Genomic DNA, 17,720 nt, shown 5'->3' on the forward strand with positions numbered 1-17,720 from the left:
TGTACCTTTAAAAGAGTTTCCAAAATAACTCAAAAACTTTGCAAGGGTTCTAAATTTTCAAGATGAACTATAAGACATCGATTTTATGTGACTTGAATTTTGAACATATTCAAAGTCATCCATCAGAGGGATCTGGACCCAATCTTAAACCTGTCTAAAATTAGTTTCTAAGACTCAGAAACCGAAAGGATTATGAGACAACATGGGTAGAAGTTGGAAATCTATGATATTAACAGCAAATTTACACCAGGGCAGTCCAGGGGGAGAACAACCCTATTTATTGAATGCATTTTTGCATTTCCTAAAATAAGCAAACTGGAGTTCACCAACAAAGGAACAGAGACCTTACATTTCAAGTGGACCAGAGTTGGCTTGCTTGGTAAGCACCAGTTTAGATAAGCCTTCAAACCTGCCAAACGAACCAGTGTACCTGAGTAAATGAATGTTGGTTTGTTTAAGTAGCACGAACGCAATGAGATAAGAACCAGGACATTTTCGGACATGACTGCAACAAGAAGATTTGTGCACTTGTAGAAAGGCTGCAACTTGTGGTATAATCACCATATACTGTACTAAAATACCGTATTTTCACGACCATAAGGCGCACCTAAAAGTCTTAAATTTTCTCCAAAATGTACGCCGCGCCCTATGGTGCGGTGTGCCTATTGTGTTGTTGTGAGACACGAACGTAGTAGAAGACAAGGGGCGTGGTGAGAACGACAAGGGTACCAGCTACAGGTAAACACATTCTGAACTTCAACACAGCGCATCAGCTCATAAGAAGCGCACAAGCCGTCAGCGCACGCAATGAGGAAGTGCACGTGCGCTCTAAACCAGGTCTGAACCAGGACTAGACCAGTAAAGTGAAACATGCTTTTGGCTGTTTATAATTTTCACAATGTCTGGTTTGCACCGATATGTTCCGAGTCCCGAGCCCGCACAGATGTTGTACCGATACGTTTTACCGTGCCCGTGCCCGCGCCCTATAACCCGGTGCGCCTTTTGTATGTGTTGAATACCAAAAAGACACCCATAACTGAAGCTGCGCCCTATAACACGGTGCGCCCTATGGTCGTAAAAATACGGTATCACAAAGGACTACTCGGGTGTTATTCCAGCTGAAAATGTGTTCATTTTGTTGTTGTCTTTAGCTAGTCGCTCATAGTTGCCTCCCAATGAAATAAATGGTAGGGAGAACTCAAGGTTGATTCTGTTCTCTCGGTGGTCACCGAGGCTCCCTGAACATCTGTGGCTGTTGTCACCAACAGTTCATAACAAATCAGTTCCTGTTACTTCCAGAAATAATCACAATAAAAACTCTGGAGCAGTAGAATGGCCCAGCATAATCTCAAACTCAAGACCCTTAAATTATTCTACTCATTTTGCATTTCATATATATATATATATTTGTATCTGTGAAGGCTTAGTATTTTCAGAGGTTGCGGTTCTCCTTGAACCTGTGTTTGAACGCAAAGCTGCGGTCTACAAGCTCCAGCCGCTCGCCTTCATTGTGTGTCTGAGCCGCGCCATAAATGTTTCTCCATCGCTGATACTTATCAAGGCAGCAGAGTCTGACGCTGCCATTACTCAAAATTAATAGCCACGGCAGCATGTTTATCACAGCACACTTTCACACGCAACCTGCCAGAAACAATTGCTTCGTTTTATGTGTGCATGGCAGAGAGAGACAAAGAGGATAACAAAATGGCACAGAGGGCAAACCAAGTGTGAAAGAGAGGCAGAGCACAGACAAAAATGTAAAATGAAAGGCATAACCGAAAGAGAAACAAAGAGAAAATACGCTACATGAATGCGAGTGCATCTGCCATGCCTAATCACTCTGTCTCCATTATTCTTCCATGTTTTTTTTTTCCCCCCCAGGACCTTTTCTTCCCATCACCTTTGACAACAAGGCAGCACTGGTTCTTCTTGTGTATTCACTCTGCTAAGCAGGACTCTGATCTTCACTGACAGTTAATCTGCTTCAACATGGCAAGCTTGAGTAAATAAAAAAGAAGGTCTGGATTGTTAATTTACAAATCATGCAAGTACGGTGAAGAGGTCGGACCCGAGTTCCCGGTTGGAAGAGAAAATAAAAGAGCATTCTTCTAAAGGATGTGTGAAAATTCATGCACTGGGGGAGAAAAAGCAACAAGGACAAGGAAGGCTCCTCAGCACCCCTCCTCAAATCCAGACAGACAGGTGGTAGAGAAAATGTCTGATTCGGGCTTAGCTGACATTTTCTATGGCATTTAGAGACAAATCTTGCAATATCAAAAGAAACAAGTACAACTTGAAAATAGTTTGGTATTAGTTCAGTAGTTCCTCTGTCCGTGGTAACAAGTTTGATTTTAGACACCTCACATGATTTCATGTTTTGAGTAGCTGATGAATTTCTCTTCAAATAAAAGAAAAGGAGCTGAAACAAAAACAAAAATACAGCCGGGAGACAAAGTGTGCTCCTCGGTATTTGCTGCCGTGACAGAAGTTGAAACGAGCCCCAACAGCTGTATATTTCTTAGCAGTAAACACTCCAAAGAGAATGTTAATTTCTGATGCTACAAACACAAAACATTCAGAAGTGGTCAATAGTTTTCACAAAGCCAATTTAGAGGGACATTATGGAAGTTTGACATTCAAAACATGTATAGAAATAATAAAAGTCTTCTTCATACATTCTCCTGCAATGCCCTGGTCCTGTAGAATGAGCCCTGGCATTTTTACTGTGATTGCCTGTTTTTCTGTAAAATCACAGAATAAGAGAGATGCTCGGGTCGAGCAGGCTGCTTCATGCGCGTTCACGCTCAGGCATCGCCCGTAGCATTTGCTATCCGTAGCTTTAGCAGCAGAGAGAGAGGCAGTGCCACTTTGTCGCTGTTCCTAACGCCTAGTGACAAAGCTAGCTACATTTCTGAGGACCCTTAGCTACTTTCTGTAGAACTTTCTTCTAGATATTTCCTGCAAATTAGCAACAAAATAGCCATTTTCACTCCGAACCGTTCTTTGGACGTTGTTTCAGCTGTCATCAAGGATATAAATGTAGTAGCTCACCTTGTAAGATGTCTGTCTCACATGCAGAAGACCTGGGTTTGATTCTGGGTGTGAACATAGTTTATTTAGAGTTTCTTTTTTACATTAATGGTATATTTTTTTACAGTAAGATGCCCAAATTTTTATTTGAGACTCGCCGAACGGCATTGAATTCACAGATGAAAAAGATGTGGGTTCAACTTTCATTTTGGAACAATTTTTCAAGCAAGGGAAGGGAATGATCTGAGCATGCAGGAGGACTGACCCATCATAAACCTTTGTCGGCTGTGCTGAAGAGAAAGGTACAGAACCAAATTATTTAATTAGCTGTGCGTTCTCCTGTCCTCTGTCCCACCCACCCACCCACACACACACACACACACACACACACACACACACACACACACACACACACACACACACACACACACACACACACACACACACACACACACACACACACACACACACACACACACACACACACACACACGGGACTGTCTCAGCTGTTATTTTTGTTAAGGAGTGTGCACGTACAGCATGCGCGCCTCGTGCACGAGCCTACTATTGAAGCTGCCGTTACGCTTTTGGCCTGAGGGGGCAATCACGAGCATAAAAACTCAAAAGTCCGTAAAGTCCCTTTAAGGAGAACTTTAGAAGGGGCTTCATGGAGTCACGTAAATGAAACCACGACACAACAGTGTCATTTCTAATGCGACTGCATGATTTCTTGTGAAAATGTCACTAAATATGAAACCAAATCACAGAACTTTTGATCTTGTTGCATGTCTGCTGTTTTCTTGGTGTTGAAGAAGCAACTTTCTTCTCTGAATTATCAACTTTAAATGTTTTTCAGTCTCACCAACATGTTTGTATCGTGAAAAGAAACTTCCACAGGTGAAACTCAGACAATTGGAATATCATGAAAAAGTACATTCATGTCAATAATCAATCTTAGACCGAAAATATCAGGAACCCTTTGCAGGTGATTTGGAATCATTAGCGGATTACAGTGTGACACCGAGTCTAGAATATTGAACCTGTTCACAATATTCTAATTGTCTGAGATTCTGAATTTGGGGTTTTCATAACCTGTAAGCCATAATCATCACAATTATAACAAATAAAGGATTTAAATATCTGGCTTTGCATGTAATGAGTCTATCTCATGTACTACTTTCACATATTAGGTTGAATTACTGAAATAAATGAAATTCTGCACCACATTCCAAGTTTTCGAGTTTCACTTGTAACTTTGAAAACTGTGTAAAGAAGTAAACATTTCAGGTCAAAAAGGTCAAACAATTCTTCCTTCGTTTTGCTTCAGAAGGAGAAAAATATCTTAATTTTTACCTAAAAACCAAACACATTCATTAAAATGACTCATTAAAACATTCTAACCTGCGCCTTGCCAAACTTTGACAAATCTGACTGGTCACCTTCAGTTAGAGCCACCAACTGTCGTTTGACACATCATTGATCACGCTGATGCATCATGTAAGCATCTGATTTGAGAGTTTAACACTTCAGCAGTCACCATCAGATCTGCCAGCTGGCCACAGCAGAGGCGATTTGGAAGCTGCACCCAGGACAAACACCTACAAAAGCTAAATGTTTTGCACAAAACACACTTCTGGGACTATTCTCCAATTACTTCTGCCTTTATAAGCTCCCTGATGTCTTAGGGGGTCTCCATTAATCCTTCAACTAGTTTCAGCTCCTTAGGAAGGGGGGGGAGGGGGGGTGAAAGTAGAACAGCCAATTTGGGTGCTGATGTGTTGCACTCTTATTGTCAGTGACAGAGATGTGAAGCAAATGTTGAACTCAAGCAAAATGCAGAGGGAAAAATGGATGAACATTGATTTCTATGTTTGAATGAAGCTGGGACAAAGATGGATGAATACGCAGAGAAAGAAGGGGAAAGAGGGAGAGAGTGTCAGAGCTTTTGGGAAATGCCCCACGTCCAACAACAGACCTCATAAATTCAAATGACTCACTAACTCCACAAATCCGCTTCTAGTGAATACTGCAGGCCGGAGGACCAGGACTTGCTCACAAACCCACAGACAGACGGACATAAATCTGCATGTCGACAACGACCTTGCGTCTAGCAGCAGGTTAATGTGACCAGGCTGCCTCTTTCCCTTGATCACAATGACAAGGTTTTAGCGCAGCACTCACATACTAGACCAAACTAAAGGTTAATGTGTCCTAAATCATGCTGCCAAGTAGGAATTTCATATTTACTGTTTAATCTCAATAAACTGAACTGTTACTAAAACTAAATATATATACAGGTGTGCACATGAGTGGTCCGCAGGTGTGCATGTGCTGTCAAAATAAACAACGCGCACCTGAAAAAGAAGCTGCAGCACACATTTGCGCACCTAAGACTTTGTGGAGGAAGGAAGACATTTCTGGAGCATTTTAAAGATGTCCAAGAAGCAACCTCCATTAAGTTATTATTTTGGTGTTCCTCCGCCTCCAAAAAAACGTCAGACTGAGTCGGAACCGCAAAAGAAAAGAGTATTCGCGGAGAAGTGGCTGCAGGAGGTCGGCTGGCTTCAAACAAACGATGAACGCACAGAGATGTGGTGCAGATTATGCCGTGAAAATCCCACCCTCGCAGACAAAAACAGCGCCTTTTACATAGGCACTAAAAACTTCAATCATCCAGCGTTTGATAAACAAACTAACAGCAGAGAACATCAGAAAGTTGTTCGGGAAGTCAATAATGAAGCTGAACGCAGTCAGGACCATGATGAGGATGATGAGTCTGTAGAAATAAAAACAGCATTTATGCCATTTAAAGAACTTCAGTGCTCTGAAATAGTAATTTTGTTAAGTGCTTTAAAATGTATATATTTTTTATTTTTGTTATCACAAAAGCAACTGTTTATACATTGTGTTTTACATTCAGACAATTCAGTCATGTTATTTAAAAATTAGGTTTAAGTTAAGCTGGTAATATATACCTGTTGTACTTATTGTTTTCAGACTAAATTAAAATATGTTGCATCATCAACGCGTTACCCCAAAATTCCACTACCTCCGCTCCGGCACGAACCCCGCAGCAAAAACGGTCCCGTTGTAGTCAGTCAGAGCTGTTCCACTACTGCGGCCATGCAGCGCAGTGCGCCGCCTGCCGTTCCGCCATCCGGCAAAAATAGGATCGATTCTATTTTTGCCGGATGCCGGAGCACCTCCGCAGTCAACGGACAGAAATCACAACCGCCCAACAGGAAAGGGAGCAAGCACAACTTCCGTTACTTCACAATAAATCGATAAACAAAAAGCGTTTTTTGTTTCATATGCACAGGTTTAACAACTTTTAACAACTATCAATGGCGGTTGAACTTTAAATGCACAAAAATATGCCATAAATACAGTTTCTACTATCAAAGTACTCACACTTTGTTGATCCAAACACTGCTGATCTCTCAACACAAATGATGGGCAGATTAAACAGTTCATTTCGATGCTTCTCACACACGACGGGTGTTTGGATCTAACTTCCGCGTTTATTCCTCGGACTGTATCGCAAGATCTCGAAAATCCCGCGAATGCCTGTTTGCGCACCTCAGGTCTCCGCACCGGGGCGGAGCCGTTGTAGAGCGGGTATAGTAAAATTTGAGTTCGGAAGCGAGCGGCAGCGGAAAGTGGGGGCGGAGCGGAGATAGTGGAATTTGGGGTAACTCTGTTTTGTTCCTATTGTGAGTTGAGTTAAGAATTAAGTGCATTCAAAATGTGAGGACCAAGCAGCAACCATAGGTTCTCCTCTGAGTACCAACCCGAAAATATTATGTGCACCCCTGTATATATAAATATATTAAAACCACAGCTGAATAACATTTTCACGCCGCGTCTGCCTCCGGTGTGCCGTAGGCTTAAGTCTTCAGACACATAGAAGACCAAATAGTTGTAGAAATTCCATATGCTTAAGGCCGGAACATTTGTCTAACTAGGGCTGAGCCCAAATTTAGGGGATGCATCCTTCTAAAGCCTAATTGACACTTCTGCGTTGGGACGGATGCACGCAACGCCATTATCCTTTCGCAGGCTCGCAAGGAGGACGGAGCTGAGCTCTCTTTTCTAAGCTGTCCACCAATGAGACGGAGAATGCAAGCTTGTGATTGTCGCAACGCTGCGGTTGTCAACAGCGCCGCCATTGCGCCCTCAAAAACAAGAGAGCCGAGGATATCTGGCAGCAGAGAGGGAGCAGCTGGAAGAATGCCTCGCGGAAAAACTCTAAAAATATGAACGTTTTAGAGCGGTTTAGAGGTGGAGGAGAAAAGTCTCAAATAAAATTTAAAAAACCACAATAAACACAATAGTAAATTTACCATCTTGGACCAGATACATGACAGGATACCACAGAACAGCGCTATGCCATCTGCTGTCCGGCGGGGAATTGCTTTGCAACACTCCCCAGGAGACGTCCAAAACCAAAACGTCTCTATCCACGCGTGCGTGTCTCTACCTTGTGGAGCTGACGGAGAAGTATAAACTAGGCTTAAGGCTACATTTGAAGGCAGATATCGTCATAAATTCAACGAAGGTTGTTCAAATTTGGTCGACAAATGCATCCTTCTTTTCCTAGAATTTGAAGGACGGGTCTGGTGTGTCCTTTGTGGCCAACCCCATCTCAAGATTCATCGCTGGCCGAATGACTGGCTTTGTTACGGTCAGAATGGAGAATGAAGCGGGAGAACATTACAATTTCAAAAGTAAGTGCATTCAAATCTGGCAGTACAAAATTTAAAAGCTTGATGCAGTTACATCGTTAGGGTTAGTCATTATGTCGTCACGGTAACAAGGCAACCGGACGTCTGATGGCTAGACTGACCAATTTCATAGCAACTTACTTCCTGTTTTCATGGTCGATGAAGGACCCGGCCAGGCCCTGAGTTTGGACACAGCTGCGGTCTCTGCCAGGATTTTAAATGATCAGCATTGCCATTTAACTTCCACGTTGTGACTCGTCCCTTCATTTTCACACACTGAGATTTTTAAAATAAAGCACATCCTCACTTTGGTGTCGTTTCATCGCTGGAGAAGGAAACTGAGAAATAACAGCACCAACACAGCCCACCTGCAGCACATCACTTCTTCTCTCCCCAAGAAATGACAGCCACCAAAAAATGGGCGTCCCACTGTCACGGCCTACCCATCGAAGCGCAGCCACAGGAAGTCTGCCATTGGCCATTATGTCTCTCTTTCGTCGAGATGCTGTTTTCTACTATTACGGAGGAAAATGGTGGTCGCCAGTAGACACTTTTTTATTTATTTAATTTTTACATAAAAGACAAGAATAAAGGGAAAAGACAAGAAAGGAGGGTGGATGATGTGCTTTACCTCCCACAGAGTTCTATCGTTTCAACAGCTTCTAGTTGGGAAACAAATTGATCCTGGAAATGAGGGGTCATTTCCTGCGCCTGTTTACCTGTTCACAGCACACTGTCATCAGTCTGAAACAGACACAAGCTGACCCGGCTGTACCCTCTGAGAGCTAATGTGAGGCGGGGCTGAGTCATTCTGTGACAACAGGCAAGCAGCTCGAGTGTGTGCTGGCTTCCCCAAACAGCGGTGACCCCGATGAACCGATGACCTTTTAAACTTTGAGGGGAATAAGCCAGTTTTCTGTCTCTCGTCTTCGTTCTTTGGAGGCACGCTGACAGTCTGTGTGAGGAAATAAAACCCTTCACCAAACCTTGTCTCCGACTTCTCGATGGTTTTTGCTGGAGAACATTTGAATCTGTCTGTATTCACAAAGATGTTTGTCGCCACAAACAAAAGTTGAACTGGTTTAGGATTTACGTTTTGTTAGGAGTCACACTTTATTATGCACATATTAAACGAGGGAATACATAGATATATCATTGAACAGCTGAGTGAACAAGTAGCTCTAAACAAACTTCTCCACAACATTGTACGTCTTTTTAGAGTCTTTGCTAAATTTCCAAGAGAACCTGCCCATAAATAGGACAAAACATTGGTTAGAGAAAGTCCCTTTTTGTGATGTCACAAATGGGTTGAATTGGTACAGGCACCCCCGCTCACCTGCAGAAGGAGCAGCAGCAGCTCTACTCTGAGCCCCTCCTGGATATCGGAGCTTCTCAGCTTGTTGAGTGGGGGACAAGTGGACGTGGCCAACTACAGCTGGTTTTCTTAAAGTGACAGAGCCCTGAAAAGGCTCATTCTGGAAGGTACTGAAACTGTCAACAATAAAACTGAGCGACGGTGGCACAGGAGTTAAGCGCTCGCCCCATAATCGGAAGGCTGAAGGTTAGATCCACGCTTAGGCTGTCACTGTCGTTGTGTCCTTGGGCAAGACACTACTTAACCCACCTTGCCTGCTGGTGGTGGTCGGAGGGACCGGTGGTGCCAGTGCTCGCCAGCCTCGCCTCTGTCAGTGCGCCCCAGGGCAGCTGTGGCTACATTGTAGCTCATCCCCACCTGAGTGTGAGTGTGTGTGTGAATGTGTGAATGACCGATTGTGTTGTAAAGCGCCTTGGGGGGTTCCAGGACTCTAGAAGGCGCTATATCAAATACAGGCCATTTACCATTTTTTTAAAAACTGCTGAAATCTGCTTTCTGGGCGGGATTTAATTCAGAAAACTTCATAAACATGTTTTGTGACAAGCATGATAAACTATTTTAACTAAGGAAAATCATCGTAACAAGCCTCCTTTAAAAATGCATCAACCCTGTGATTTTAACTAGAAATGTGCTTGTTTGTGAAACTTTTGTGTCCTCAACCAGTCAGGGTCACTTTTCTTTTTATTACAGACTTACAAAACACAATTTTTATTAAAAAAAAAATAAAACGAACCTTTTTAATATTAGAACTTCAGCAGAAAGAACTACAATTTAATTAAGTTGTAGGAAGCAGAATGTAAGAAACCTAATTATCTACCAAAATATGAGACACCACCCCACACCCACCAAAATCTAATTTGTAGAATATCCACACCCAACCTGGTACAAGGAAAGATCCAAATGGATGCAGAAATCAGCTCATGAAAAAGTTTAGGTGTAATCGTATTTCTACAGTTATCTGGTGTAATGTAGGAAAATGTGGCGATATGAACAAAAGCTCTTTGATTCAAACTATTTTTTCATTCAATATTATCTGATCAGCCCCAGGGGCGGATGAGATTCGTCCTGGGTATCTCAAGGCTATGGATGCTGTAGGGCTGTCGTGGTTGACACGTCTCTGCAACATTGCATGGTCATCGGGGGCAGTTCCTGTGGAGTGGCAGACCGGGGTGGTGGTCCACATCTTTAAGAAGGGTGACCTGAGGGTGTGTTCCAACTATAGAGGGATCACACTCCTCAGCCTCCCTGGAAAGGTCTACTCCAAGGTACTAGAGAGGAGGGTCCGATCGATGGTTGAATCTCAGATTGAGGAGGAGCAATGTGGTTTTCGTCCTGACTTTGGAACTGTGGACCAGCTCTATACCCTTGCGAGGGTGATGGAGGGGACATGGGAGTTTGCCCAACCAATCCACATGTGTTTTGTGGATTTGGAGAAGGCTTATGACCGTGTCCCCAGGGGCACCCTGTGGGGGACGCTCCAGGAGTATGGGGTGGGTGGCTTTCTGTTAAGGGCCATTCAGTTCCTTTACCAGAGGAGCGTGAGTTTGGTCCGCATAGCCGGTAGTAAGTCGGACCTGTTCCCGGTGAGGGTTGGACTCCGCCAGGGCTGCCCTTTGTCACCGGTTCTGTTCATTACCTTTATGGACAGAATTTCTCACGTTGGAGAGATTACATCTCCAATCTGGTCCGGGAACGCCTTGGACTCCTGCCGGAGGAGCTGGTGGAGGTGGCCGGGGAGAGGACGGTCTGGAGCTCCCTAGTTGGGATGCTGCCCCCGCGACCCAGACCCGGATAAGCGGAGGAAGAAGACGACGTCGACAATTATCTGATAACGGAGCCTAACACACACACACACACACACACACCAGTCCTCATCTCCCACACGGACAAACCATTTTCAGTTCCAACATTCCCACAGGTGAACCAAATAAATCCAGTCTGATGTACCTCCAAATATCAGATAATCAATGCATTTTTGAATCAGTCGAGGTGTAGCATGAATAAATCTGTGAGCCTCAAAGGTGTGTGACGCTGAAAACACACGAGTACCTGTGAGGGTTTCTCTAAACTCGGTTTTTTCTGATCAAATGGGAGGTACGCTGGTCATTTCCATAATTTCTCACCAGGATTCTGGCTGTAAACTAAACAACACAGAAATGATTCCTCACAGACACACACACACACACACACACACACAGACACACACTGCTGTTATGCTCTACAGTACATTCGATATTGTGTTCACACTGCTGCTAAAGTGGGAGTACAGCCAGCAAAGGAGCCTTAGCTGTAAATCAATAGAATAAATAGAAACATATGAATAAAACACCAGCTAATAAATAAAATAAGGAGATGGTTTATTCCTGCTGTCAAGTACAGTGGAGACCATCTTTACAAGCTCAGAGGTAAAGTAAACTAGGTAAAGAAATCTGGAAGGAGAACAGGAGATGAATCATGACAGACAGATGTTCTTGTTGCTCTTTTAACTTTAGATCGTTTTGTGTCACCATCAGGGACATCATTCCCCTCATAGTTCATCACTTTGTTTTGATACTGATTTTACGACGTTTGGTTGTAAAGATTCTTCTTCGTTGTTGGATTTTAACCAAACTTCAGAATATCTTTTGTGATGTTTTTGCTTTCCAAGTGCACTGAAGTTTTCAGTCGGTGACAGATCTGGACCAGGCAGGACAGCTTTAGCCCCTCACACTCAAAATGCAGTCACGTCATCATGAGTCGGTTAAAAAAAGGCTCCTAATTCCGATGTAGGAAGCATATTTACACTTTAAAGCATCACAGGGTTTACATGTGTTTAGACATTCTGTGAAACCCTTTTTAATGAAATTGAGGAGTTTTTACTTGATTTAGTAAAATATGTACATTCCACATATCATAAAGCACTTCAGAAATATTGAAAATCTAAAGTTAAAGGGACATTATGGAAGTTTGACAGCCAAAACATGTATAGAAATAATAAATGTCTTCTTCATACATTCTCCTGCAATGCCCTGGTCCTGTAGAATGAGCCCTGGCATTTTTACTGTGATTGCCTGTTTTTCTGTAAAATCACAGAAAAAGAGAGACGCTCGGGTCGAGCAGGCTGCTTCATGCGCGTTCACGCTCAGGCATCGCCCTCCGAACCGTTCTTTGAACGTTGTTTCAGCTGTCATCAAGGATATAAAAGTTACAGATACAGAAGACGTCACTGGCGCTTTAGCTCACCTAGTAAGACATCAGGCTTTCGTGCAGAAGACCTGGGTTCGATTCTGGATGTGAACATAGTTGTTTTAGAGTTTCTTTTTTACATTAATGGTATATTTTTTTACAATAAGATGCCCAAATTTTTATTTGAGACTCGCCGAACGGCATTGAATTCACAGATAAAAAAGATGTGGGTTCAACTTTCATTTTGGAACAATTTTTCAAGCAAGGGAAGGGAATGATCTGAGCATGCAGGAGGACTGACCCATCATAAACCTTTGTCGGCTGTGCTGAAGAGAAAGGTACAGAACCAAATTATTTCATTAATTAGCTGCGTGTTCTCCTGTCCTCTGTCCTCCGGGCCACACACACACACACACACACACACACACACACACACACACACACACACACACACACACACACACACACACACACACACACACACACACACACACACACACACACACGGGACTGTCTCAGCTGTTATTTTCGTCAAGGAGTGTGCACGTACAGCATGCGTGCCTCGTGCACGAGTCTACTATTGAAGCTGCTGTTACGCTTTTGGCCTGAGGGGCAATCGCGAGCATAAAAATTCAAAACTCCGTAAAGTCCCTGTAAACATGACTAAAAAAAGTACATGTTGAAGTATTAGAGAAACAAGCTCACTAAGAAAGATCCTAACAGTTTGGGGACGGTAAGATCTGAATGTGTAGAACTTAAAACATAAAACAGCCTAAATGTTTGTAGCTTTAAAGAGCAAGTCACACCCAAATCTAATATTTTTTTGCTGATAAACTACATAAATGAGTGTCTAATCTTGCTGTACACACATGTAGTCAATAATTTGGCACTTTAGAGCATCTTAAGCCGGGCGTACACTGTGCGACTTTTTCACTTTTTTGAGCCGATTTTCCACTCGTGCAAGAATCCACGAGATCGGGGCGAGTTTTGCGCTGAGCGTCGTGTAGTGTACAGGGGGTTACGAGAGGCCATTAACACCACGTGACCAGCTACCGATCAGCAATTGTGAGTTCGCACGGACTTCTGGCGCGTCTGACATTTTGCTCGTCCCTCGTGAGGGTATCGCACTGTTGAAGCGGCGCTGCGAGTAGCTGCGACCCAAAAAGTACCAGAACCGCTCACGGCACATGCGCAATCATGCATCAACACCGCTCGCCCGCTATTTCCCTAATAACACACGTAGTTCATTTTTATTTCTACACGTTTTTTTACTCACAAAGATTGTCAAGAAAGCGTGTTTGTCGTGTTCGTGTCAAATTAAACTGATCACAAAACACAGATTTACTTTCTTTATTTTGTTTTCCTCATCCAACCCCCCATAAATCCCTGTGTGTCCTCCTGCAGCACTCCCGAAGGACAACAGGCAAAACAAAAAAGTCTGACGTGTTGTGTAAAAACTGCTATTTTTAGCATATTTTTAGGTCCGACGTGTTGCTACCAGACGTACAGTGTGAGCACATGGCTCGTGAGATCTGCCCTGCGAGGAAGTTGCACAGTTTGAGCTGAAGCTGAGTGCTACGAGTGAAAAAGTCACACAGTGTCCGTCCAGCTTTAGTTAAAATTGAAATATTCTGCCTAAAACTGTCAGTGTTGCGCCCTCTTCAGGTAAAAACTCTGCATTGCTTTGAATTAAAATCTGCCATCTGCTATTGGTTAATATGTACCCTATGATGTTAGCTGGTACATTATGATATCACAATGTGTGTGTGTGTGTGTGTGTGTGTGTGTGTGTGTGTGTGTGTGTGTGTGTGTGTGTGTGTGTGTGTGTGTGTGTGTGTAATATTAGCGTCTCCGCGCTCTCGGTCTGCCAGGCAACAGCGTACGTTGCATTTTTCAAACAGGAAGTGGGAGCGGAGTAAAGCCTGGAGTACACCGGAGGCAGAAGCGCCGCGCCCGCGATTTTGAGAAGTCAAGTGGTCACACAGGACACACACACCGCTAAGCGCTTCTTGGAAAGTCGCACGATAGTCACAGCATCACATGGGACTTGGGAACAGGAGGCGGGAAGTGACGATTATTTATTCGTGATCAGACTTGTCGTCGTGTTTGTGGGGCTCAAATTCACTAAAAATGGGTTTTGAATTTTTTTAATCAATAGTACTTTAAAGTAAAGCTGTTCTGCGTTGTAATGTCTTTTGTGAAGTACTCCACAATGTTGTAAACAGCCGCCGCAACAGTTCTATCTCATTGTGGCTCAAGACAGAACTGGTGCCCATCTTCAGCGCCTCGGTGCGGAGCTTCTGGGACAAGGCGCGACTCTTCCTGTGTACCCACTCTCATCAACTATGGGCTGCCTCAGGCGTGCTGTAGGCTTAAGACTCTGGTAGGGGGTGACTTGCTCTTTAAATGCTGCACAATTTTTATTCTAATCATTTAAACGTTAGTTTAAATATCTGACATGTTGTTTTTAAAGGTACTTCATCGAAAACCCATTTGGAATGATAATGTCTGATTATGATCAGTCACTCTGAGTTTTTCGGGGGGAGGGGGTAGCTTCCAGGATACAGCAGAGAATGCCTCGGCTGGTAGAAGCTAACCGTTAGCGTTAGCGCCTCCACCACACAGAAGAACTCCTCCAGGTTTGAGTTATTTTTGGAGGTGAAACATCAACATTGCAGAGCAAATGGAGTCAGTGGTAGAGTCACGTTGCCGTTTGCCAATCAGAGACAAGATGTCCAAATATCAGGAAATAAGACTAAATCCTACTGCGTTCTCGCTTCTAGCTCCTGAAACAGGCGCAGTGACCCTAAACCCTTTTGTCTTCATCTAGAGCAGTCCGTCTGGGTCAGAGGAGCAACGCTGCATCAGTCAGCTTAACAAATGAACTTCACTTGCCTGTCGTTAATGCTCCAGTTGAGACACAGGTTGAGGGAGCTGAGCTTTCGACATTTTCTCACCACCTCCATCACCGTCTCGTTGTTCAGCTCAGAGATGTGCCGCAGATCCAGGACAGTCAGGTTCTGCAGCTGCAAGAGCCAAGAGCGTTTTAGGAGGATTCCTTCATTCAGTCACACAAATACATAAAGAGCTCAACTTTCCAAAAGCACAGAAGGTTCATTACAGTGATGCTCAGCAGAAACACACAGTAAAAGCTTGTCTCGTATACAAGTCTGCTGATATACATTGGGGGGGGGCTGATGTTTCTGGGATGGATGAGTGATTTTCATGTCTGTGTGCAGAGTAAACGTGTGTTCTACCACATGCTGCAGCAGAAATACAGAATAAAACCAAACTGAGCCGATAAGTGCTACACAACTGTTTGCATTCACTGTTTACTTTTCTGCAGACGCCTCCCATGGAGCGAAGGGTTATGAGCCAACAACGGCACTCGCTTTGCTTCTTTCTGGCATCTCTTTGACTTCCACACAATCCCACTTTCTGATCCGAATGCTCAATAAGAAGTTTAGCTTAATCTTGGAACCCCCACTGTTCAGCGAGCGTTCCTGCTCAGCATTCAGCGCAGCTGTACACGCCGATACACACTTGAAACTATTCAAGGTGCAAACACTCATAAACATGTGTGCGCGCACACACAGGCGCACACGGGACGCAAGATAAGAGAGGTATGATATTCAAGGCAGCCGCCAGGGAGGCATAAAGGTAAATGTCATGTCCGAGGCTAAAGAGAAAACAAGCTTCCAGTTGGTGTTGAGATCACTGAGCCCTGTTGTTGGCTCCATAGGCCTGACATATACCGAGCAGCGTGAAGACACACGGGGGGAAAGGACAAGGACCACGAATCACCGTGTGAAGTAAGCACACATGTAAACACTGTTCCCAGCCCCCACCGAGGCTCAAAATATACAGGCAGCGAACAAGCTCGATAAAGGCGCTGCAAGGCTCTGAAGGAAATAATGAGAAATATATATTTTTTAAAAACAATAAATATATAAAAAAGAAATCAAAACCTTCTCTGCTCTCATGGTCTGTGGCGTGTTTGTTACTCCTCAGGGAAAGTTGAATCTCCTGTTATAAAAGGTCTCCTTAGGCATGAAATAAACATGAAAGAGATCTATTTTCTTTCCTGCAACACACGCTCGCCTTCACTCTGAAGATATGCCACACAAATTCAACATAAAACAAATTGTGTGTGCAGAGATAGGTCCAAAAAACAAAGGCAGAAGTGATCCTGTCGGGCTGCTAAAACTCACACAATGAACAGTAGAAGGTAATGAAAGAGGAAAATGTCTCACTGACAACGCAGATATTTATAGACGAGCAGGAGTTGATGCACAAAAACACGCAAATGCAGACGAACCGTCATGTGGCCCAGTGGCCGGGACTGGATCGATGTGCTGAATTAGTCATGCAGGAGGAAGCAGACCGGAACGTGCATGTGTCTCTCTGTAGGTGTGTGTATAGTCTTTATACACACACACACTCACACTCTTTACACACACACACTCTCTTAATACACACACACACACACACACACTCACACTCTTTACACACACACACTCTCTTAATACACACACACACACACACACTCTTTACACACACACACACTCTCTTTATACACACACACAGACACACACAGACACACACACACACACACACTTACTTTATACACACACACACACACGCACACACACACTTTATACACACACACACGCACACACACACACACACAAACACACACGCATGCACGCATGCACACACGCAAACACACACACACACACAAACACACGCATGCACACACACAAACACACGCAAGCGCACACACACACACACACACACACAAACGCACGCATGCAACCACACACACAAACACACGCATGCACGCACACACACAAACACATGCAAGCGCACACACACACGCACACACGCAAACACACACTTTATACACACACACACGCACACACACACACTTTATACACACACACACGCACACACACACACTTTATACACACACACACGCACACACACACACACACAAACACACACGCATGCACGCATGCACACACGCACGCACGCAAATACACACACACAAACACACGCATGCACACACACAAACACATGCAAGCGCTCACACACACACACACACGAACACGCACGCACGCAAACACACACACAAACACACGCATGCACACACACACACACACACACACGCATGCACACACACACATTTATTTAGCCATTCAGTATTTATGAATAATATGCTTAAAGTCAATTTTTTACCGTCTCCGCATCTAAAGTACCATTTGTTCTCCAAATCTTCCAAACTGCTTATCTCTGCTGAAAAAGAGTTCCTACTACAGCCAATGGTGTGTGTTTCATTGATGTGGAGACCCAATGAGAAATCAGGCCACGCAGGGAGAGTTTTCATTGGCCGAGGGTGTAGCTAGGTCCGAGGAAAACCCCCCAAA

General features: G+C 43.9%; 1 protein-coding gene across 1 annotated transcript in view; it reads right to left on the minus strand.

The window, feature by feature from the left end:
• Positions 1-17,720, minus strand: part of fbxl17 (F-box and leucine-rich repeat protein 17) — a 364,664-nt gene that overhangs the window by 198,315 nt on the left and 148,629 nt on the right. The window contains exon 8 of the mRNA XM_054731566.2: positions 15,190-15,320. Within this exon, the coding sequence (XP_054587541.1) occupies positions 15,190-15,320 (131 nt within the window). The remainder of the gene's footprint in view (positions 1-15,189; positions 15,321-17,720) is intronic.

The sequence above is a fragment of the Nothobranchius furzeri genome, chromosome 17, assembly GCF_043380555.1.
Source record: "Nothobranchius furzeri strain GRZ-AD chromosome 17, NfurGRZ-RIMD1, whole genome shotgun sequence".
Lineage (NCBI taxonomy): Eukaryota > Metazoa > Chordata > Actinopteri > Cyprinodontiformes > Nothobranchiidae > Nothobranchius > Nothobranchius furzeri.